Source organism: Coregonus lavaretus (assembly GCF_964263955.1).
Source record: "Coregonus lavaretus genome assembly, chromosome: 17".
Taxonomy (NCBI): Eukaryota; Metazoa; Chordata; class Actinopteri; order Salmoniformes; family Salmonidae; genus Coregonus; species Coregonus lavaretus.
Window position 1 is genome coordinate 44,463,845 of NC_140004.1, and position 23,995 is coordinate 44,487,839.

The 23,995-nt window shown below is 45.1% G+C and overlaps 1 protein-coding gene and 1 long non-coding RNA gene across 3 annotated transcripts; both read right to left on the minus strand.

Annotated features, from left to right (window-relative positions):
• Window positions 1–1,367: 1,367 nt before the first annotated feature.
• ccdc125 (coiled-coil domain containing 125) lies at window positions 1,368–21,831 on the minus strand (the record flags this gene model as incomplete). The annotated part of the gene is made up of 12 exons (XM_084181095.1): window positions 1,368–1,778; window positions 4,021–4,133; window positions 5,363–5,513; window positions 16,844–16,948; window positions 18,061–18,182; window positions 18,390–18,472; window positions 18,687–18,772; window positions 19,352–19,429; window positions 19,516–19,602; window positions 19,813–19,871; window positions 21,183–21,376; window positions 21,695–21,831. The coding sequence occupies 12 exons, from the start codon at window positions 21,829–21,831 to the stop codon at window positions 1,368–1,370; spliced, it is 1,626 nt and encodes a 541-aa protein (XP_084037221.1).
• On the minus strand, window positions 6,432–7,240 carry LOC311144916. 2 transcript variants are annotated; one of them, XR_014614545.1, is made up of 3 exons: window positions 7,062–7,240; window positions 6,738–6,779; window positions 6,432–6,687 (listed from the first exon to the last, which is right to left on the minus strand). It is a non-coding gene; the product is annotated as an uncharacterized lncRNA (long non-coding RNA). The 2 variants fall into 2 exon arrangements; XR_014614546.1 differs by having other exon boundaries at window positions 6,875–7,240.
• Window positions 21,832–23,995: the final 2,164 nt, after the last annotated feature.

Here is a 23,995-nt window from a genome sequence, read left to right on the forward strand (position 1 = left end):
GTTTTAGCAATGTGCAAATAGTAGTGGAAGATAAGTAAACAGGTAAATATTGGTGGTATTTACCATGTAGTTTGTGCTTCACTGGTTGCTCTTTTGTCATGGCAACAGGCCACAAATCTTGATGCTGTGATTGCACACTGCGGTATTTCGCCTAACCGATATGGGAGTTTATCAATGTTTGATTTGTTTTCAAATTCTATGTGGGTCTGTGTGATCTGTGGGAAATATGTGTCTCTGTGGTCATACATTTGGCATACATTAGGCCTTTCTCTCACCGGACAGTTCTGATCTCCAGCACCATGGGTACCCATACAGCTAACACACAGCTTTCCCCACCGATACTACACATTCCTTTGTCTCACTGCTGTCTGTGTTTGGTCGCATTGGATTGTGGGATTTGATAACTAAGATTCCTGCTTTATGAGCTTGAACAGTCATTGGGCGCGTTCGAGTGGGTTAATTTTGTCATGTCGCTTTCAAAGTGTGTTGCATTATGGGGATAGAAATTGTCCGACTTGTGCCTACATGTCGATTGCATGAACTTTACAGAAATCATGTGATCAAAGTTCATGAAGTTGACTGCAGTCAGAGGTCAAGGGCCATGTTTGAGAGCATCAAATCCATGGTGAGTTGTGGGTAAATTGTGACTTTCGGCTGTCGCAGATACACTTCCCTGACTTCACTCCTCGACTTTCGTCTACAGCCAGTTGATTTCGCCTTACCACTCAAACGCGCCCAATGGCTTGAAAGGAGGCAGAGGCTATATGTAATTTGGTATAAATACATTGTGTAATCAGTTTCATCAACATTGGCACATATCCATTTCTTACATTTGCATGACAAAAAAATAACAATTGAACAATTCTACACACAGCAACACAACTCTAAATAATTTCACTTCATTATTTTGACCATCATAACATTTCATTGGTGGATACATTAAAATATCTTATCAGAGCTCAGGAAATATTCGGAGCAAGAGGTTTAGCAAAATGTAAAGCATTCAGTCACTTTCTATAAATTCTAATGTGCTAGGAATTATTAACATAAAATGTAATCTCAACGTCTGCACAGAGGCTGATATATTCAGGTAAAAGCAGGCTTATAGAGGAAAGACAAGTCAGATGCACAGCGGCAGCTTGAATTGGGCTGGTACACAGAGGAACCGAGTGCAGGCACCTCTAATTTTCTACTAGAGTACCGGCACCTCTTAAAGAACATTGCCTAAATTAAATTATGAATACCTTTCACCTAAATATCATGAGTATCGGGAACCCAGAATGAGTGCCGGCACACATTTAATTCCACTTCAAGCAATGCACGGCAGTAAGAAGACCAGGCAGGATCACTCTCTGATGACAAACAGTTCATAGTAGGGTGACCAGATGGCCCTCTCTTCCACCTCGCTTATCAACTCCCTCTCTCTCGATGGGTGACTGCCCCAGAGAGAGGCCCTGTATCTGGAGGTCGGTGGCTTCAGTCTCAGCCTCTTGGATCTCGGAGGGCTGGAGGTCTGTGGCGTCTGATTCTGATGATGATGCCCCACCATAACAATGGTCCTCTCCTGCCCTCTCCTGGACATGGTTGGAACTGCAGCTGCCTGTGCCTGCATGGTTGGACTTGCATGTGTGGGTGTCTGAAGAACGGTGTGGGGGTGGTGTGACCTGTGTCTGCAGCATATAGTCTGTCTGCAACCGTCTCTCTAGTTCCTCTGTGTTGCGGGCTAGCATGAAGCTAACCTTCCTCTGGTGAGCTAGAGCTTCTTCCTTATCACTCAGCTACACAGGGAGATGGGGAGGGGGAGAGATAAGGAGGGAGAGAGAGAGAGAGAGAGAGAGAGACAGAGAGACAGAGAGACAGAGAGAGAGAGAGAGACAGAGAGACAGAGAGAGAGAGAGAGAGAGAGAGACAGAGAGACAGAGAGAGAGAGAGAGAGAGAGACAGAGAGACAGAGAGAGAGAGAGAGAGAGAGAGAGACAGAGAGAGAGAGAGAGAGACAGAGAGAGACAGAGAGAGAGAGAGAGAGAGAGAGAGAGAGAGAGAGAGAGACAGAGAGACAGAGAGACAGAGAGACAGAGAGACAGAGAGAGAGAGAGAGAGACAGAGAGAGACAGAGAGAGAGAGAGAGAGACAGAGAGACAGAGAGACAGAGAGAGAGAGAGAGAGACAGAGAGAGACAGAGAGAGAGAGAATACAAATAGAAAGAGAGAGAGAGTGATCAGTGGGTAGGAAGGAAAAGCCAGATAACATTTTGAAACGTTTGAAATACTACCTGAACTTCTACAAATATAAACCCCTATTCTAATTTATTTATCCACATGGACAGGAAATATTCAGGGCCCTAAGTATACTGTATTAGGGTGTGGGTCCAGTCTACTGTATTAGGGTGTGGGTCCAGTCTACTGTATTAGGGTGTGGGTCCAGTCTGCTGTATTAGGGTGTGGGTCCAGTCTACTGTATTAGGGTGTGGGTCCAGTCTACTGTATTAGGGGGTGGGTCCAGTCTGCTGTATTAGGGTGTGGGTCCAGTCTACTGTATTAGGGTGTGGGTCCAGTCTGCTGTATTAGGGTGTGGGTCCAGTCTACTGTATTAGGGGGTGGGTCCAGTCTGCTGTATTAGGGTGTGGGTCCAGTCTACTGTATTAGGGTGTGGGTCCAGTCTACTGTATTAGGGTGTGGGTCCAGTCTACTGTATTAGGGGGTGGGTCCAGTCTACTGTATTAGGGTGTGGGTCCAGTCTACTGTATTAGGGTGTGGGTCCAGCCTACTGTATTAGGGTGTGGGTCCAGTCTGCTGTATTAGGGGGTGGGTCCAGTCTACTGTATTAGGGGGTGGGTCCAGTCTGCTGTATTAGGGTGTGGGTCCAGTCTACTGTATTAGGGTGTGGGTCCAGTCTACTGTATTAGGGGGTGGGTCCAGTCTGCTGTATTAGGGTGTGGGTCCAGTCTACTGTATTAGGGGGTGGGTCCAGTCTGCTGTATTAGGGTGTGGGTCCAGTCTACTGTATTAGGGTGTGGGTCCAGTCTACTGTATTAGGGTGTGGGTCCAGTCTACTGTATTAGGGTGTGGGTCCAGTATACTGTATTAGGGTGTGGGTCCAGTCTACTGTATTAGGGTGTGGGTCCAGTCTACTGTATTAGGGTGTGGGTCCAGTCTACTGTATTAGGGTGTGGGTCCAGTCTACTGTATTAGGGTGTGGGTCCAGTCTACTGTATTAGGGTGTGGGTCCAGTCTACTGTATTAGGGGGTGGGTCCAGTCTACTGTATTAGGGTGTGGGTCCAGTCTACTGTATTAGGGTGTGGGTCCAGTCTACTGTATTAGGGTGTGGGTCCAGTCTACTGTATTAGGGTGTGGGTCCAGTCTACTGTATTAGGGTGTGGGTCCAGTCTACTGTATTAGGGTGTGGGTCCAGTATACTGTATTAGGGTGTGGGTCCAGTCTACTGTATTAGGGTGTGGGTCCAGTCTACTGTATTAGGGTGTGGGTCCAGTCTACTGTATTAGGGTGTGGGTCCAGTCTACTGTATTAGGGTGTGGGTCCAGTCTGCTGTATTAGGGTGGGTCCAGTCTGCTGTATTAGGGTGTGGGTCCAGTCTACTGTATTAGGGTGTGGGTCCAGTCTACTGTATTAGGGTGTGGGTCCAGTCTACTGTATTAGGGTGTGGGTCCAGTCTACTGTATTAGGGGATGGGTCCAGTCTACTGTATTAGGGTGTGGGTCCAGTCTACTGTATTAGGGTGTGGGTCCAGTCTACTGTATTAGGGGGTGGGTCCAGTCTACTGTATTAGGGTGTGGGTCCAGTCTGCTGTATTAGGGTGTGGGTCCAGTCTACTGTATTAGGGTGTGGGTCCAGTCTGCTGTATTAGGGTGTGGGTCCAGTCTACTGTATTAGGGTGTGGGTCCAGTCTACTGTATTAGGGTGTGGGTCCAGTCTACTGTATTAGGGTGTGGGTCCAGTCTACTGTATTAGGGTGTGGGTCCAGTCTGCTGTATTAGGGTGTGGGTCCAGTACAGTACAGACCAGGTCGAGGAGTTTGTGCAGAGTCTCTGTGGGGTCGCCTGTGATCTCTGTGCTGGACGGCAGCAGTCCTCTAAGTCTCTGAGCCACACTGAGAGATGCTCTCTTATCCTTGCCTGCAATACACAGATATAGCCAGTCATTCATTCATTCATTCATTCATTCATTCATTCATTCATTCATTCATTCAATCATTGATTCATTCATTCACTGTACATTCACTGTACTGTACAAACAGCCTCACTTATTTTGTCTTAAAAACAGTGTGATCAATGATGTATCAGTGCATTCGGAAATAATTCAGACCCCTTGACCTTTTCCACATTTTGTTACGTTACACCCTTATTCTAAAATTGATTAAATAGTTTTTTTCCCTCATCAATCTACACACAATGACAAAGCAAAAACAGGTTGTAAGACATTTTTGTTCATATTACATTTACATAAGTATTCAGACCCTTTAATCAGTACTTTGTTGAAGCACCTTTGGCAGCGATTACTGCCTCGAGTCTTCTTGGGTATGACACTACAAGCTTGGCACACCTGTATTTGGGGAGTTTCTCCCATTCTTCTCTGCAGATCCTCTCAAGCTCTGTCAGGTTGGATGGGGAGCGTCGCTGCACAGCTATTTTCAGGTCTCTCCAGAGATGTTAGATCGGGTTCAAGTCCGGGCTCTGGCTGGGCCACTCAAGGACATTCAGAGACATGTCCCGAAGCCACTCATGCATTGTTTTGGCTGTGTGCTTAGGGTCGATGTCCTGTTGGAAGGTGAACCTTCGCCCCAGTCTGAGGTCCTGAGCGCTCTGGAGCAGGTTTTCATCAAGGATCTCTCTGTACTTTGCTCCGTTCATCTTTCCCTCGATCCTGACTAGTCTCCCAGTCCCTACCGCTGAAAAACATCCCCACAGCATGATGCTGCCATCACCATGCTTCAGGTGGACTCTAATCAAGTTGTAGAAACATCTCAAGGATGATCAATGGAAACAGGATGCACCTGAGCTCAATTTCGAGTCTCATAGTAAAGGGTCTGAATACTTATGTAAATAAGGTATTTCTGTTTTTTATTTTTTATTTTTTATACATTTGCAAAAATTTCTAAAAACCTGTTTTTGCTTTGTCATTATGGGTTATTGTGTGTAGATTGCTGAGAAAAAAGTACTTTAATCCATTTTAGAATAAGGCTGTAACGTAACAAAATGTGGAAAAAGTCAAGGGGTCTGAATAATTTCCGAATGCACTGTATATCAATATTATATATATGTTTATATACACCATTGACTGTGACACACAGAACATTAACTTCCATGTTTCTATGTCTTGTTGAAGTGAGGACAATACAGTATACCTTCTGGCCTGAGTGGGCGGGGCTTGTTCCTGTCTGTCTCGCCCAGAAGCAGGAAGTGGTCGCTGCGCCTCCTGAGCTGCTGTTCGAAGGCGATCCGAAACGCGTCTGCCATCAGCAACGCCTCCTCGCTCCTCCTGCCATGGGATTCCAGCTACACACACACACACACACACACACACACACACACACACACACAACTTTTACTTTTACTCCACTACATCCCTAAAGAAAATATATACTTTTTACTCCCATAAATTTCCCTGACACCAAAAACTACTCATTACATTTAGAATGCTCAGGCAGGACGGAATTATGATCCAATTCACGCACCTATCAATATAACGCGTTGTGATCCCTACTGCCTGTGACCTGCTGAATCACTAAACACAAATACTGTGTTTGTAAATGGTGTCAGAGAGTTGGAGTGTGCCGCTGTCTGTCCGTAAAAATTAATTGTGCAGTCCGGTTTGCGTAGTACAAGGAATTTGATGTACAGCATTGACTTTTACTTTGTACCCTTTACTCAAGTATGAACATTTTGTACTTTTTCCACCACTGTACTTAAGTACATTTAAAACCAGATACTTTTATTCAAGTTAGGGATGTTAACGGTTAACCGTTAATCGGTTAGCTGCTGAAAATACATTTGACTGTCATGCTTATCGGTCTATAGGTACATTTGCATAATTTTGTGGAATTAAATTGGCGCGTGTGTATTTTCGTTAGTCGTCATGCATTTTATTTCTCACACACGCAGCATACTGAGACTAGTTAGAGGAGAGGAATATCACCTGTCAGACAGCATACAGAGACTAGTTAGAGGAATATCACCTGTCAGACAGCATACAGAGACTAGTTAGAGAGGAATATCACCTGTCAGACAGCATACAGAGACTAGTTAGAGGAGAGGAATATAACCTGTCAGACAGCATACAGAGACTAGTTAGAGGAGAGGAATATAACCTGTCAGACAGCATACAGAGACTAGTTAGAGGAGAGGAATATCACCTGTCAGACAGCATACAGAGACTAGTTAGAGGAGAGGAATATCACCTGTCAGACAGCATACTGAGACTAGTTAGAGGAGAGGAATATCACCTGTCAGACAGCACACAGAGACTAGTTAGAGGAGAGGAATATCACCTGTCAGACAGCATACAGAGACTAGTTAGAGGAGAGGAATATCACCTGTCAGACAGCATACAGAGACTAGTTAGAGAGGAATATCACCTGTCAGACAGCATACAGAGACTAGTTAGAGGAGAGGAATATCCTACCACCTGTCAGACAGCATACAGAGACTAGTTAGAGGAGAGGAATATCACCTGTCAGACAGCATACAGAGACTAGTTAGAGGAGAGGAATATCCTACCACCTGTCAGACAGCATACAGAGACTAGTTAGAGAGGAATATCACCTGTCAGACAGCATACAGAGACTAGTTAGAGGAGAGGAATATCCTACCACCTGTCAGACAGCATACAGAGACTAGTTAGAGGAGAGGAATATCACCTGTCAGACAGCATACAGAGACTAGTTAGAGGGGAATATCACCTGTCAGACAGCATACAGAGACTAGTTAGAGGAGAGGAATATCCTACCACCTGTCAGACAGCATACAGAGACTAGTTAGAGGAGAGGAATATCACCTGTCAGACAGCATACAGAGACTAGTTAGAGGAGAGGAATATCCTACCACCTGTCAGACAGCATACAGAGACTAGTTAGAGGAGAGGAATATCACCTGTCAGACAGCACACAGAGACTAGTTAGAGGAGAGGAATATCACCTGTCAGACAGCATACAGAGACTAGTTAGAGGAGAGGAATATCACCTGTCAGACAGCATACAGAGACTAGTTAGAGGAGAGGAATATCCTACCACCTGTCAGACAGCACACAGAGACTAGTTAGAGGAGAGGAATATCACCTGTCAGACAGCATACAGAGACTAGTTAGAGGAGAGGAATATCACCTGTCAGACAGCATACAGAGACTAGTTAGAGGAGAGGAATATCCTACCACCTGTCAGACAGCATACAGAGACTAGTTAGAGGAGAGGAATATCACCTGTCAGACAGCATACAGAGACTAGTTAGAGGAGAGGAATATCACCTGTCAGACAGCACACAGAGACTAGTTAGAGGAGAGGAATATCACCTGTCAGACAGCATACAGAGACTAGTTAGAGGAGAGGAATATCACCTGTCAGACAGCATACAGAGACTAGTTAGAGGAGAGGAATATCCTACCACCTGTCAGACAGCATACAGAGACTAGTTAGAGGAGAGGAATATCACCTGTCAGACAGCATACAGAGACTAGTTAGAGGAGAGGAATATCACCTGTCAGACAGCATACAGAGACTAGTTAGAGGAGAGGAATATCACCTGTCAGACAGCATACAGAGACTAGTTAGAGGAGAGGAATATCACCTGTCAGACAGCATACAGAGACTAGTTAGAGGAGAGGAATATCACCTGTCAGACAGCATACAGAGACTAGTTAGAGGAGAGGAATATCACCTGTCAGACAGCATACAGAGACTAGTTAGAGGAGAGGAATATCCTACCACCTGTCAGACAGCATACAGAGACTAGTTAGAGGAGAGGAATATCACCTGTCAGACAGCATACAGAGACTAGTTAGAGGAGAGGAATATCACCTGTCAGACAGCATACAGAGACTAGTTAGAGGAGAGGAATATCACCTGTCAGACAGCATACAGAGACTAGTTAGAGGAGAGGAATATCACCTGTCAGACAGCATACAGAGACTAGTTAGAGGAGAGGAATATCACCTGTCAGACAGCATACAGAGACTAGTTAGAGGAGAGGAATATCTACCACCTGTCAGACAGCATACAGAGACTAGTTAGAGGAGAGGAATATCACCTGTCAGACAGCATACAGAGACTAGTTAGAGGAGAGGAATATCACCTGTCAGACAGCATACAGAGACTAGTTAGAGGAGAGGAATATCACCTGTCAGACAGCATACAGAGACTAGTTAGAGGAGAGGAATATCACCTGTCAGACAGGCATACAGAGACTAGTTAGAGAGGAATATCACCTGTCAGACAGCATACAGAGACTAGTTAGAGGAGAGGAATATCACCTGTCAGACAGCATACAGAGACTAGTTAGAGGAGAGGAATATCACCTGTCAGACAGCATACAGAGACTAGTTAGAGGAGAGGAATATCCTACCACCTGTCAGACAGCATACAGAGACTAGTTAGAGGAGAGGAATATCACCTGTCAGACAGAATACAGAGACTAGTTAGAGGAGAGGAATATATCTACACCTGTCAGACAGCATACAGAGACTAGTTAGAGGAGAGGAATATCACCTGTCAGACAGCATACAGAGACTAGTTAGAGGAGAGGAATATCACCTGTCAGACAGCATACAGAGACTAGTTAGAGGAGAGGAATATCCTACACCTGTCAGACAGCATACAGAGACTAGTTAGAGGAGAGGAATATCACCTGTCAGACAGCATACAGAGACTAGTTAGAGGAGAGGAATATCCTACCACCTGTCAGACAGCATACAGAGACTAGTTAGAGGAGAGGAATATCACCTGTCAGACAGCATACAGAGACTAGTTAGAGAGGAATATCACCTGTCAGACAGCATACTGAGACTAGTTAGAGGAGAGGAATATCACCTGTCAGACAGCACACAGAGACTAGTTAGAGAGGAATATCACCTGTCAGACAGCATACTGAGACTAGTTAGAGGAGAGGAATATCACCTGTCAGACAGCATATAGAGACTAGTTAGAGAGGAATATCACCTGTCAGACAGCATACTGAGACTAGTTAGAGGAGAGGAATATCACCTGTCAGACAGAATACAGAGACTAGTTAGAGGAGGGGAATATCCTACCACCTGTCAGACAGCATACAGAGACTAGTTAGAGGAGAGGAATATCACCTGTCAGACAGCACACAGAGACTAGTTAGAGGAGAGGAATATCACCTGTCAGACAGCACACAGAGACTAGTTAGAGGAGAGGAATATCACCTGTCAGACAGCATACAGAGACTAGTTAGAGGAGAGGAATATCACCTGTCAGACAGCATACAGAGACTAGTTAGAGGAGAGGAATATCACCTGTCAGACAGCATACAGAGACTAGTTAGAGGAGAGGAATATCCTACCACCTGTCAGACAGCATACAGAGACTAGTTAGAGGAGAGGAATATCACCTGTCAGACAGCATACAGAGACTAGTTAGAGAGGAATATCACCTGTCAGACAGCATACAGAGACTAGTTAGAGGAGAGGAATATCACCTGTCAGACAGCATACAGAGACTAGTTAGAGAGGAATATCACCTGTCAGACAGCATACAGAGACTAGTTAGAGGAGAGGAATATCCTACCACCTGTCAGACAGCACACAGAGACTAGTTAGAGGAGAGGAATATCACCTGTCAGACAGAATACAGAGACTAGTTAGAGGAGGGGAATATCACCTGTCAGACAGCATACAGAGACTAGTTAGAGGAGAGGAATATCACCTGTCAGACAGCATACAGAGACTAGTTAGAGGAGAGGAATATCACCTGTCAGACAGCATACAGAGACTAGTTAGAGGAGAGGAATATCACCTGTCAGACAGCATACAGAGACTAGTTAGAGGGGAATACCACCTGTCAGACAGCATACAGAGACTAGTTAGAGGAGAGGAATATCACCTGTCAGACAGCATACTGAGACTAGTTAGAGGAGAGGAATATCACCTGTCAGACAGCATACAGAGACTAGTTAGAGGAGAGGAATACCACCTGTCAGACAGCATACAGAGACTAGTTAGAGGATAGGAATATCACCTGTCAGACAGCATACAGAGACTAGTTAGAGGAGAGGAATACCACCTGTCAGACAGCATACAGAGACTAGTTAGAGGAGAGGAATATCACCTGTCAGACAGCATACTGAGACTAGTTAGAGGAGAGGAATATCACCTGTCAGACAGCATACAGAGACTAGTTAGAGGAGAGGAATATCCTACCACCTGTCAGACAGCATACAGAGACTAGTTAGAGGAGAGGAATATCACCTGTCAGACAGCATACAGAGACTAGTTAGAGGAGAGGAATATCCTACCACCTGTCAGACAGCATACAGAGACTAGTTAGAGGAGAGGAATATCACCTGTCAGACAGCATACAGAGACTAGTTAGAGGAGAGGAATATCACCTGTCAGACAGCATACAGAGACTAGTTAGAGGAGAGGAATACCACCTGTCAGACAGCATACAGAGACTAGTTAGAGGAGAGGAATATCACCTGTCAGACAGCATACTGAGACTAGTTAGAGGAGAGGAATATCCTACCACCTGTCAGACAGCATACAGAGACTAGTTAGAGGAGAGGAATATCACCTGTCAGACAGCATACAGAGACTAGTTAGAGGAGAGGAATATCCTACCACCTGTCAGACAGCATACAGAGACTAGTTAGAGGAGAGGAATATCACCTGTCAGACAGCATACAGAGACTAGTTAGAGGAGAGGAATATCCTATCACCTGTCAGACAGCATACAGAGACTAGTTAGAGGTGAGGAATATCACCTGTCAGACAGCATACAGAGACTAGTTAGAGGAGGGGAATATCCTACCACCTGTCAGACAGCATACAGAGACTAGTTAGAGTAGAGGAATATCACCTGTCAGACAGAATACAGAGACTAGTTAGAGGAGGGGAATATCCTACCACCTGTCAGACAGCATACAGAGACTAGTTAGAGTAGAGGAATATCACCTGTCAGACAGCATACAGAGACTAGTTAGAGGAGAGGAATATCCTACCACCTGTCAGACAGCATACAGAGACTAGTTAGAGGAGAGGAATATCACCTGTCAGACGGCACCAGAGACTAGTTAGAGGAGAGGAATATCACCTGTCAGACAGCATACAGAGACTAGTTAGAGGAGAGGAATATCACCTGTCAGACAGCATACAGAGACTAGTTAGAGGAGAGGAATATCACCTGTCAGACAGCATACAGAGACTAGTTAGAGGAGAGGAATATCACCTGTCAGACAGCATACAGAGACTAGTTAGAGGAATATCACCTGTCAGACAGCATACAGAGACTAGTTAGAGGAGAGGAATATCACCTGTCAGACAGCATACAGAGACTAGTTAGAGGAGAGGAATATCACCTGTCAGACAGCATACAGAGACTAGTTAGAGGAGAGGAATATCACCTGTCAGACAGCATACAGAGACTAGTTAGAGGAGAGGAATATCACCTGTCAGACAGCATACAGAGACTAGTTAGAGGAGAGGAATATCACCTGTCAGACAGCATACAGAGACTAGTTAGAGGAGAGGAATATCCTACCACCTGTCAGACAGCATACAGAGACTAGTTAGAGGAGAGGAATATCCTACCACCTGTCAGACAGCATACAGAGACTAGTTAGAGGAGAGGAATATCACCTGTCAGACAGCATACAGAGACTAGTTAGAGGAGAGGAATATCCTACCACCTGTCAGACAGCATACAGAGACTAGTTAGAGGAGAGGAATATCACCTGTCAGACAGCATACAGAGACTAGTTAGAGGAGAGGAATATCACCTGTCAGACAGCATACAGAGACTAGTTAGAGGAGAGGAATACCACCTGTCAGACAGCATACAGAGACTAGTTAGAGGAGAGGAATATCACCTGTCAGACAGCATACTGAGACTAGTTAGAGGAGAGGAATATCACCTGTCAGACAGCATACAGAGACTAGTTAGAGGATAGGAATATCCTACCACCTGTCAGACAGCATACAGAGACTAGTTAGAGGAGAGGAATATCACCTGTCAGACAGCATACAGAGACTAGTTAGAGGAGAGGAATATCCTACCACCTGTCAGACAGCATACAGAGACTAGTTAGAGGAGAGGAATATCACCTGTCAGACAGCATACAGAGACTAGTTAGAGGAGAGGAATATCCTATCACCTGTCAGACAGCATACAGAGACTAGTTAGAGGTGAGGAATATCACCTGTCAGACAGCATACAGAGACTAGTTAGAGGAGGGGAATATCCTACCACCTGTCAGACAGCATACAGAGACTAGTTAGAGTAGAGGAATATCACCTGTCAGACAGAATACAGAGACTAGTTAGAGGAGGGGAATATCCTACCACCTGTCAGACAGCATACAGAGACTAGTTAGAGTAGAGGAATATCACCTGTCAGACAGCATACAGAGACTAGTTAGAGGAGAGGAATATCCTACCACCTGTCAGACAGCATACAGAGACTAGTTAGAGGAGAGGAATATCACCTGTCAGACGGCACCAGAGACTAGTTAGAGGAGAGGAATATCACCTGTCAGACAGCATACAGAGACTAGTTAGAGGAGAGGAATATCACCTGTCAGACAGCATACAGAGACTAGTTAGAGGAGAGGAATATCACCTGTCAGACAGCATACAGAGACTAGTTAGAGGAGAGGAATATCACCTGTCAGACAGCATACAGAGACTAGTTAGAGGAATATCACCTGTCAGACAGCATACAGAGACTAGTTAGAGGAGAGGAATATCACCTGTCAGACAGCATACAGAGACTAGTTAGAGGAGAGGAATATCACCTGTCAGACAGCATACAGAGACTAGTTAGAGGAGAGGAATATCACCTGTCAGACAGCATACAGAGACTAGTTAGAGGAGAGGAATATCACCTGTCAGACAGCATACAGAGACTAGTTAGAGGAGAGGAATATCACCTGTCAGACAGCATACAGAGACTAGTTAGAGGAGAGGAATATCCTACCACCTGTCAGACAGCATACAGAGACTAGTTAGAGGAGAGGAATATCCTACCACCTGTCAGACAGCATACAGAGACTAGTTAGAGGAGAGGAATATCACCTGTCAGACAGCATACAGAGACTAGTTAGAGGAGAGGAATATCCTACCACCTGTCAGACAGCATACAGAGACTAGTTAGAGGAGAGGAATATCACCTGTCAGACAGCATACAGAGACTAGTTAGAGGAGAGGAATATCCTACCACCTGTCAGACAGCATACAGAGACTAGTTAGAGGAGAGGAATATCACCTGTCAGACAGCATACAGAGACTAGTTAGAGGAGAGGAATATCACCTGTCAGACGGCACCAGAGACTAGTTAGAGGAGAGGAATATCACCTGTCAGACAGCATACAGAGACTAGTTAGAGGAGAGGAATATCACCTGTCAGACAGCATACAGAGACTAGTTAGAGGAGGGGAATATCCTACCACCTGTCAGACAGCATACAGAGACTAGTTAGAGGAGAGGAATATCACCTGTCAGACAGCATACAGAGACTAGTTAGAGGAGAGGAATATCACCTGTCAGACAGCATACAGAGACTAGTTAGAGGAGAGGAATATCACCTGTCAGACAGCATACAGAGACTAGTTAGAGGAGAGGAATATCACCTGTCAGACAGCACACAGAGACTAGTTAGAGGAGAGGAATATCACCTGTCAGACAGCATACAGAGACTAGTTAGAGGAGAGGAATATCACCTGTCAGACAGCATACAGAGACTAGTTAGAGGAGAGGAATATCACCTGTCAGACAGCATACAGAGACTAGTTAGAGAGGAATACCACCTGTCAGACAGCACACAGAGACTAGTTAGAGGAGAGGAATATCACCTGTCAGACAGCATACAGAGACTAGTTAGAGGAGAGGAATATCCTACCACCTGTCAGACAGCATACAGAGACTAGTTAGAGGAGAGGAATATCACCTGTCAGACAGCATACAGAGACTAGTTAGAGGAGAGGAATATCCTACCACCTGTCAGACAGCATACAGAGACTAGTTAGAGGAGAGGAATACCACCTGTCAGACAGCATACAGAGACTAGTTAGAGGAGAGGAATATCACCTGTCAGACAGCATACAGAGACTAGTTAGAGGAGAGGAATATCCTACCACCTGTCAGACAGCATACAGAGACTAGTTAGAGGAGAGGAATATCACCTGTCAGACAGCATACTGAGACTAGTTAGAGGAGAGGAATATCCTACCACCTGTCAGACAGCATACAGAGACTAGTTAGAGGAGAGGAATATCACCTGTCAGACGGCACCAGAGACTAGTTAGAGGAGAGGAATATCACCTGTCAGACAGCATACAGAGACTAGTTAGAGGAGAGGAATATCACCTGTCAGACAGCATACAGAGACTAGTTAGAGGAGGGGAATATCCTACCACCTGTCAGACAGCATACAGAGACTAGTTAGAGGAGAGGAATATCACCTGTCAGACAGCATACAGAGACTAGTTAGAGGAGAGGAATATCACCTGTCAGACAGCATACAGAGACTAGTTAGAGGAGAGGAATATCACCTGTCAGACAGCATACAGAGACTAGTTAGAGGAGAGGAATATCACCTGTCAGACAGCACACAGAGACTAGTTAGAGGAGAGGAATATCACCTGTCAGACAGCATACAGAGACTAGTTAGAGAGGAATACCACCTGTCAGACAGCACACAGAGACTAGTTAGAGGAGAGGAATATCACCTGTCAGACAGCATACAGAGACTAGTTAGAGGAGAGGAATATCCTACCACCTGTCAGACAGCATACAGAGACTAGTTAGAGGAGAGGAATATCACCTGTCAGACAGCATACAGAGACTAGTTAGAGGAGAGGAATATCCTACCACCTGTCAGACGGCACCAGAGTGGCTCCTCAAAAAGCCTGTAGGCTACAGGGGTGAGACCTGCTTTTGTAATCCCAGTCATTGCGCAACAAATAACAATTCTAAATGCAATCGCGTGTTAAAAACTTTGGTGGCCACGATTAAAAAGGAACTATTTGAATTTCTCAATCTCAACTCGTAAAGCGCGCCTCTGATTCGCCATTCGGATGCATAGGCTACAGCCTGCCTGCCGTTGACTATCAGCGTGTCACACACCACTTTGCAATGTGAGCTTGAGGCAGTATAATGTAATGTGAGCTTGAGGCAGTATAATGTAATGTGAGCTTGAGGCAGTATAATGTAATGTGAGCTTGAGGCAGTATAATGTAATGTGAGCTTGAGGCAGTATAATGTAATGTGAGCTTGAGGCAGTATAATGTAATGTGAGCTTGAGGCAGTATAATGTAATGTGAGCTTGAGGCAGTATAATGTAATGTGAGCTTGAGGCAGTAAATGTAATGTGAGCTTGAGGCAGTTTAATGTAATGTGAGCTTGAGGCAGTATAATGTAATGTGAGCTTGAGGCAGTATAATGTAATGTGAGCTTGAGGCAGTATAATGTAATGTGAGCTTGAGGCAGTATAATGTAATGTGAGCTTGAGGCAGTATAATGTAATGTGAGCTTGAGGCAGTATAATGTAATGTGAGCTTGAGGCAGTATAATGTAATGTGAGCTTGAGGCAGTATAATGTAATGTGAGCTTGAGGCAGTATAATTGTTTGAAACCTGAATGTTTTACTTTACTTCAAATAATGAGGCATGTCTTACCTTGGGTCAAAGTAGCCTTGACAAAATCCATCCATAGAAACATGGAGGCAATTATTTTATAAAGACTTCCTCATGCCGTTAGCCAGCATTTCTCTCCTGTTCTATTGGTTTTCATATCAACTTTCTTTCGTTGTCCAGAAGCCAAAGGCACAATCCTAGCCATATTAGCAAACCATCATAGTAGTTGCTATTAGATTCCCTCTTTTTCTACATTTCTAACAGAGATTTTCATCTCTGTCACATATGGAACTGCTCAATTACGTGCGCATTTTAGAACTGTGTTTTCCGTGAATTGCATTTGGGCAAATGTTTGAAAATGACGTTTTATTAGCTGTTCATTACAGGAGTTGTACGTTTAATAACAGGCTATAGCCTTTTGACTGTAAGACGATAGGCTTGCATTGTTAGATGTTTCCATCAAGCTCTTAATGAAAAATGTCAGGTCCTTGTATGCATGCATAGTTTCAGAGAGGAAGAGGCGAAGCGAGAGGTTTCACTCTCGCCTAAATCTGTCCAAAATAAGTCCAATGCGTTTCTATGGGCTTATTTTGGGCCTTGACTTGTCGCCTTACGCCTGCCTTCCAGCCTTGGGACGACTCCCATTGTTAGGGCGGAAACATAAGCATCTCGTCATTATATACGGATCTCTGATAGTATTTTCTGTTGATCACGTCATTTTAATGTTTGGAAAGAATGTAACTGTTTGTTGATGGTTAATGAGGGTCAGTTAGTCGGCAGCAAAATTGACCGAAATTTGCATCACTAACTCAAGTAGTATTTTACTGGGTGACTTTTACTTTAGTCATTTTCTATTAAGGTATCTTTACTTTTACTCAAGTATGACAATTGAGTACCTTTCCCACCACTGAGCATACAGGTACACACACACACATTTCAGCTAATCATCAAGATTTAGATCAGTTGTATCCACACCCAGGACCAGGGGTTGGTGAACAATGTATTAGTGGTTTAGGTGGGTACCCTACCTCTTGTCTGAGCTGGAGAACCTGTTTTCGGCTGGCAGCAGCACTCCTGGCACACGGGCAGGCCTGCCTTACATTGGGACACTGGCACGCACCCAACACAGCCAGCTACAGGGTACAGACAGAGAATTAGCACACATCTCTATGGCTAGAACACAGACAGAGAATTAGCACACATCTCTATGGCTAGAACACAGACAGAGAATTAGCACACATCTCTATGGCTAGAACACAGACAGAGAATTAGCACACATCTCTATGGCTAGAACACAGACAGAGAATTAGCACACATCTCTATGGCTAGAACACAGACAGAGAATTAGCACACATCTCTATGGCTAGAACACAGACAGAGAATTAGCACACATCTCTATGGCTAGAACACAGACAGAAAATTAGAACACAGCCATCTAGAACACAGACAGAGAATTATAGTGAACAAAAATATAAACACAACATGTAAAGTGTTGGTCCCATGTTTCATGAGCTGAAATAAAATATCCCAGAAATGTTCCATATGCACAAAAAGCTTAATTCTCTCAAATCTTGAGCACAAATTTGCTTACATCCCTGTTAGTGAGCATTTCTCCCCTGCCAAGATAATCCATCCACCTGACAGGTGTGGCATATCAAGAAGCTGATTAAACAGCATGATCATTACACAGGTGCACCTTGTGCAGTTTTGTCACACAACACAATTCCACAGATGTCTCAAGTTTTGAGGGAGCGTGCAATTGGCATGCTGACTGCAGGAATGTCCACCAGAGCTGTTGCCAGAGAATTGAATGTTAATTTCTCTACCATAAGCTGCCTCCCTCTGTCTCCCTCTCTCTCTCTCCCCTCCTGTTCCCTCTGTCTCTCTCTCTCTCCCCTGCTGTTCCCTCTCTCTCTCTCTCTCTCTCTCCTCCTGTTCCCTCTGTCTCCCTCACTCTCTCCCCTCCTGTTCCCTCTGTCTCCCTCTCTCCCCTTATTTCCCCTCTCTTTCTCTCTACTCCTCTTTTCTCTCTCCCCTGTTCCCCCTCTCTCTCTCTCTCTCTCTCCTCCTGTTCCTCTCTCTCTCTCTCTCTCTCTCTCTCTCTCCTCCTGTTCCCTCTGTCTCCCTCTCGCTCTCCTCCTGTTCCCTCTGTCTCCCTCTCTCTCTCCTCCTGTTCCCCCTGTCTCCTTCTCACTCTCTGACTCCTCCTGCCTTCTCTCTCTCTCTGTCTCCATATCTCTCTCACCTCCAGCACGGTCCCTTGGTCCTCCTCTCTCCCCTGGGTGCATGAAGGCTTGGTCCCCTGGAAGGCTCTCTGTTCCTGGACATTCAGCATGGCTAGGAGCTCCAGACACTGCTGACTCACAGCTACATGTGCACGCACACACACACACACACACACACACACACAAACACACACACATGCACACACACACGAAGCGCATGCACGTGCAAACACACACACAGGCACAAAGAGAGAGAGAAGCACATGCACACACACTCTTTCTCAATTACATTGCAAGACAGCCACTCAAAAGTATAATTGTTGATTGAGTAGAAGGACTAGGTACCTACCAGCGTTCTCTGCCCTCAGCTCCTGTACCTCCCTCACCCTGTCTCCAAGGCTGTCACTCAGGGCCTTTTTCTCACTGCAAACCCTGCCCACACATTCACACCGACCAATAGAAAACATGTTCTCACTGCAAACCCTGCCCACACATACACACCGACCTATCAAAAACATGTTCTCACTGCAAACCCTGCCCACACATAAACACCGACCAATCAAAAACGGCAAACCCTACCCATAAGCACATAACAACCAATCAAAACCTGAAAAATACCTGTCTTGAACGAAAACCATGACCTCACCTGACATATTTCTGCTCCCAGGACTGCTCAAAGTTCTTGAAGTGCAGCTGGTTATAAGTGATCTCCCACTGCAGGCCATTCACTTCCTATGACAGAGAAGTTCATTAAATACATGTTCAAACCGTAAGTACACTATAATAACCTAGGAACTAATTGTATGCATCTTTAGGATTTATTAAAACAAGCAGAATTCTTTGAAAGTAGCAGAAAGCTCCCATTGTTAACACATCATCATTTACTGCAGTGTTTCTCAACTCCTCCAACAGCCCAACTCCAGGACTCCAGTACACCCAACATCCCAACTCCAGTCCTCCAGTATCCCCCCCCAACACCCCAACTCCAGTCCTCCAGTACCCCCAACAGCCCAACTCCAGTCCTACACATCTGATTCAACTCACCTAGGGCTTGAAGATTAGTTGACATGTTAAATCAGGTGTTCTTGTCCAGGCTACAATAAAAATGTGTACTGTTGGGAGTACTGGAGAACTGGAGTTGAGAAACACTGCACTAGTAAATACTAGTGGAAGCCACATAAGCCAGAGTCTGAAATTAATTAGCTAGGTGACTGATTCTTACAGTATGTGAAAGTAAACAAACCAATCCTTTATTTGAACTACCTTCCTGTGGCCTTTTAACATAACAGGCCAGAAACCAACAACATTCACCTTTTCCAGAGCCTTGGTCCTCTCCTCACTCTTCTGGAGTAGAATCTTAGTGTGAGAGGTAGCCCTGTCTAGAATAGCCTGGAAGAAAAAGACAGGAAGTGTATTTTAAACAATGGAAAAGGGAGTGTTGAGAGAGAAGAGAGTTAGAGTGTGTGTGTGTTTACCTGTCCCTGTAGGATCTTCAGTGCTTCGTGTTTTCCCTCCAGGTGACGACTGGTGACCTCCAGCTCACAGCGCAGTAGCTCTGCCTCCTGTTACAACAGACCATCAACACAATGATGGCAAAGAAAGTAATACTAGCAACCCTATCTAAATATGATGTGTGTGTGTGTGTTTTAATGTCTGTGACTTTTATGATGATTGTTTTTTCTGCTGCACATCACATTTCCTCATTAAGGATAATAAATCAGCTGCACAATGGCAAACCCCATATCAAACGTCATCCTTCTTCCTGTCCTCACCCCGGTCACTTCCTGTAGCCTCTCTCTCAGCTCCTCGGTGGACAGATCACTCAGGGATTCTAGAACAGAGGGAAACACTTCATGTACTATATACGAATCACAGTCTGAGAGAAAATGGAGTCAGGAGTGTGTGTGTGTGTGTGTGTGTGTGTGTGTGTGTGTGTGTGTGTGTGTATATTAGAGACCAATAGGCTGTCTAACTGGCACACAGTGACGGAAGGTGACAGATGTTAGTCCTGGTCCCTTGTCGTCACCTCACCTCTCTCTCCCACCAAAATCAAACAGAGATGGTAAACACAGACGGAGCACAGAGAGAGAGCCGGTTCATCACAGGACACAAACAGGAACAACAGGGTGGGTCCCAAATGGCAAACCTATCCCCTATATAAAGCCCTGTGGGCCCTGGTCAAAAGTAGCGCACTACATAGGGAATAGGGTGCCATTAACGATGCAACCACAGGGCTCACACCAGAAGGGTCGTGTTCATTAGGGCACCAAATGGAAAACGTTGGTTCTGTCCCAATAATAGCTCACTTTTCCTGAATTGTACACTTGTTCACTTCCCTTCAGGCCCATGCCTACACCAATCAAATGCTTTCAAATTTGCGCAGAGTAGAGAACGGGTGCACACTTCAGGAGGAAGGGGAGATCATTGGGACACAACCATTTTAACACATTTGGTGCCTAATGAATAGGACCCAGCACACACTGATTAACCTCCATGTAATGGACTCACTGAGGCCGTAGAACAGCCTTTCATTGTGTTTACTTTGGCCCTTCTGAGAAGGCACACTTAGCACAAATCCACATCCATTACAGAGTTAATGTTGACTAGAGCATGATCATTAGAATGGTCATTTGACTTCAGAGGTGAAACCATTGGAGAAAGATTCCACACCCTTCTCCTAAAGTGTACACTTGCATACTTCCAGTCATGGATTTAAAAGCACTGGATCATTGGAATCTCCACCATTGTTATATTCATGATAACAAGTTGGGAAAAAGGGTGGAGAATCGGTGCGCAGCCAGATTAAGGAGCTGAATGTTCTTTCACTGTGACTATGAGGAACTATAGCAGCGCAGGCCTCAACACTGCAGAAGGAGAAGCAAGTTTTTGAACAATACAATACGTTTCGAACAACAGTTTTCCTCAGGCATGCCTTTGACAGTTGTGCATGACTACACCAACAAGAGTGTATAGTTGTAAACCACTTGTGAAAGAACCCCGTTTAACCAGACACCATGAGGTGGGTGATGCAAACACCCTCACCTGTAGGGATCCAACTACAGCGGGGCTTGGCCCACCATTAGAATTGTAATATCAATGTGGGTACCCCCAAGAATTCATGTATATTTCAAATCGTGCTTACCCGTCCCCCTGACCCTCCATCGCGGTGACGCCTGCTCCACCTCCTGCTCCTGTCTGAACACTGTGTACAGCCCACTGCAGGACGTCCAGATGAAGGCTGCCTCCCCTCCCTCGCTGCCCCTCTTCAGGAGCCCCGTCCTGGGCAGCAGCTCCTCAGCATGCCCCCTGCTGCTGCTCCGGCTCTGGAGCTTCTTCCTGGTAGTAGGAGGAAGGAGGTGCAATTAAGCCGAAACGTATGGCAATGTGTGGTCTACTGAGACTGGTTTGAAAAAGAAAAATAGAATTAAAACAAAGGTTCAATTGCAACTTATATTCAAGTGGGTGCTGGCCTTTTGTTAATATATGCCGTTTAGCAAACCATTTTATCCAAAGTGACTTACAGTCATGCGCGCGCAAACATTTTACGTGAATTTGTTGATTTCATTTGTTGATTTTTGATGTGATCAACTGTTGGCTGGATCCACATACCTTTTCATTTATTCATGCAAGAGGATAAGAGTTCTCTCCCTTCACCTGATAGTGGAGTCTGGTCTGTTGCCCATCCCGTCACCCAGGTCCCCCTCTGCCATGTCATCTTCACTGGGGCTGGGGCCGCCCTCGGACTGGGAAGCCTCGGGCCCTGGGGCTGGTTCTCTGTTGTCGCCCTGCATCCTGATGACATCACACAGACACACGTGTTAGTGACAGACACAAACAGACATACATACATACAGACACACACGTTAGAGACAGACACACAGCAAGCTGTCTGTCACCAGGTTCTGTGACCTTTGCAGCCAGTCACAGTCTCCACAGCAACCCACACTGTAATGTGTGTGTGTGTGTACTCTGTGAAATGTCATGAGCACTATCTTAAGACAAGCAGATGCCAGTTAAAGGCTGTTTGTGTTGAATACATTACAGAAACTAGGATTATGACCCTCCCACACCAAACTTGTGATCAGGCAGGTAATGTTTTTTCCCCTCATGGAAGTGACACAGCAACAAATACAATAGGCTAGATGTATCTAACTCTTCACATTGTCTAAGGCTACTTTCGTCAAAATACTTTTTAGTGTAGACCTACTGAACTTAGAAATGACTGTTATTCCGCTGACGTTGAACACACCTGTTTTCCATTGGAACAGGTGCGGCAGCCTACCTGAAAGTTTGAGGAAACTATAAGCGATAGGTTCCCGTTCACAAATCGGACAAAAGTATAGCGAGAACTTGAAGTTGCAACGAAATAGGCTTACATCCTTACACCCCGACGAATGTATCAATCTGAGGTGATACGGGTTCGTTCGTATCGATTTCAACCGACACAACTGTCCGACCAACGTGGCACCACCATCAACGTGAACATGCACGGTGCAGTTGTACTTTACAACGCGCGCAGCGCTCTACACCAGGTTGCCAGGAAGTAAAAATGTTGAGACACTAAGTCGTAATTTCGAGAAAGTATTTCAACATTTCGATATAGTAGATAGTCCAGTGAAGTCCACAAAGCATATTGCATGTACAGTAACAGACAGTTACATGATCTACAGCATAGTCAAGCAAGTTAATGTTTCCGACATTTTCGGACCACTAAACAACTATTAATTTGGAACCACAGAGTTAGCCCAAGTAGCAAAGAAAACAGGAGCTGCCTCCACTATTCCAGCACCATTTCAACTTCAACATTTCAACATCACCAAATCACAACTGCTTAGTCTAATACAGTTACAACTAAAAGATACCAAAAACAATTTAGTCCAATCAACGTAAGCTAAATATGACGCGGCTGTCCATGGTTCTGATTTGTGTGTGTTTGTGTGTGCGTGCTTGCGCGTTCGTGCAAGTAGCAAACATGTTGACTCATCCTACTTGTAGAGAAATGCCAATGCCATCCTCCTCTCTTTCATGTTGACGAAACGGTCTATCACTCTGTCATACAGTGCATGCTTTTATTTTTTGTTGTGCTAGGCTACCTGGCTAAAATGCTTGCTCACTAGACTAACTTTCATTCAATTTCAATCAATCAATTTAATTTTATATAGCCCTTCTTACATCAGCTAATATCTCGAAGTGCTGTACAGAAACCCAGCCTAAAACCCCAAACAGCTAGTAATGCAGGTGTAGAAGCACGGTGGCTAGGAAAAACTCCCTAGAAAGGCGAAAACCTAGGAAGAAACCTAGAGAGGAACCAGGCTATGAGGGGTGGCCAGTCCTCTTCTGGCTGTGCCGGGTGGAGATTATAACAGAACCATGCCAAGATGTTCAAAAATGTTCATAAGTGACAAGCATGGTCAAATAATAATCAGGAATAAATCTCAGTTGGCTTTTCATAGCCGATCATTAAGAGTTTGAAAACAGCAGGTCTGGGACAGGTAGGGGTTCCATAACCGCAGGCAGAACAGTTTAAACTGGAATAGCAGCAAGGCCAGGCAGACTGGGGACAGCAAGGAGTCACCACGGCCGGTAGTCCCGACGTATGGTCCTAGGGCTCAGGTCTCTCAGTTGGCTTTTCATAGCCGATCATTAAGAGTTGAAAACAGCAGGTCTGGGACAGGTAGGGGTTTCGTAGCCGCAGGCAGAACAGTTGAAACTGGAATAGCAGCAAGGCCAGGCGGACTGGGGACAGCAAGGTGTCATCATGCCCGGTAGTCCTGACGTATGGTCCTAGGGCTCAGGTTCTCAGAGAGAAAGAGAGAACGAGAGAATTAGAGAGAGCATACTTAAATTCACACAGGACACTGGATAAGACAGGAGAAGTACTCCAGGTATAACCAACTAACCCCAGCCCCCCGACACATAAACTACTGCAGCATAAATACTGGAGGCTGAGACAGG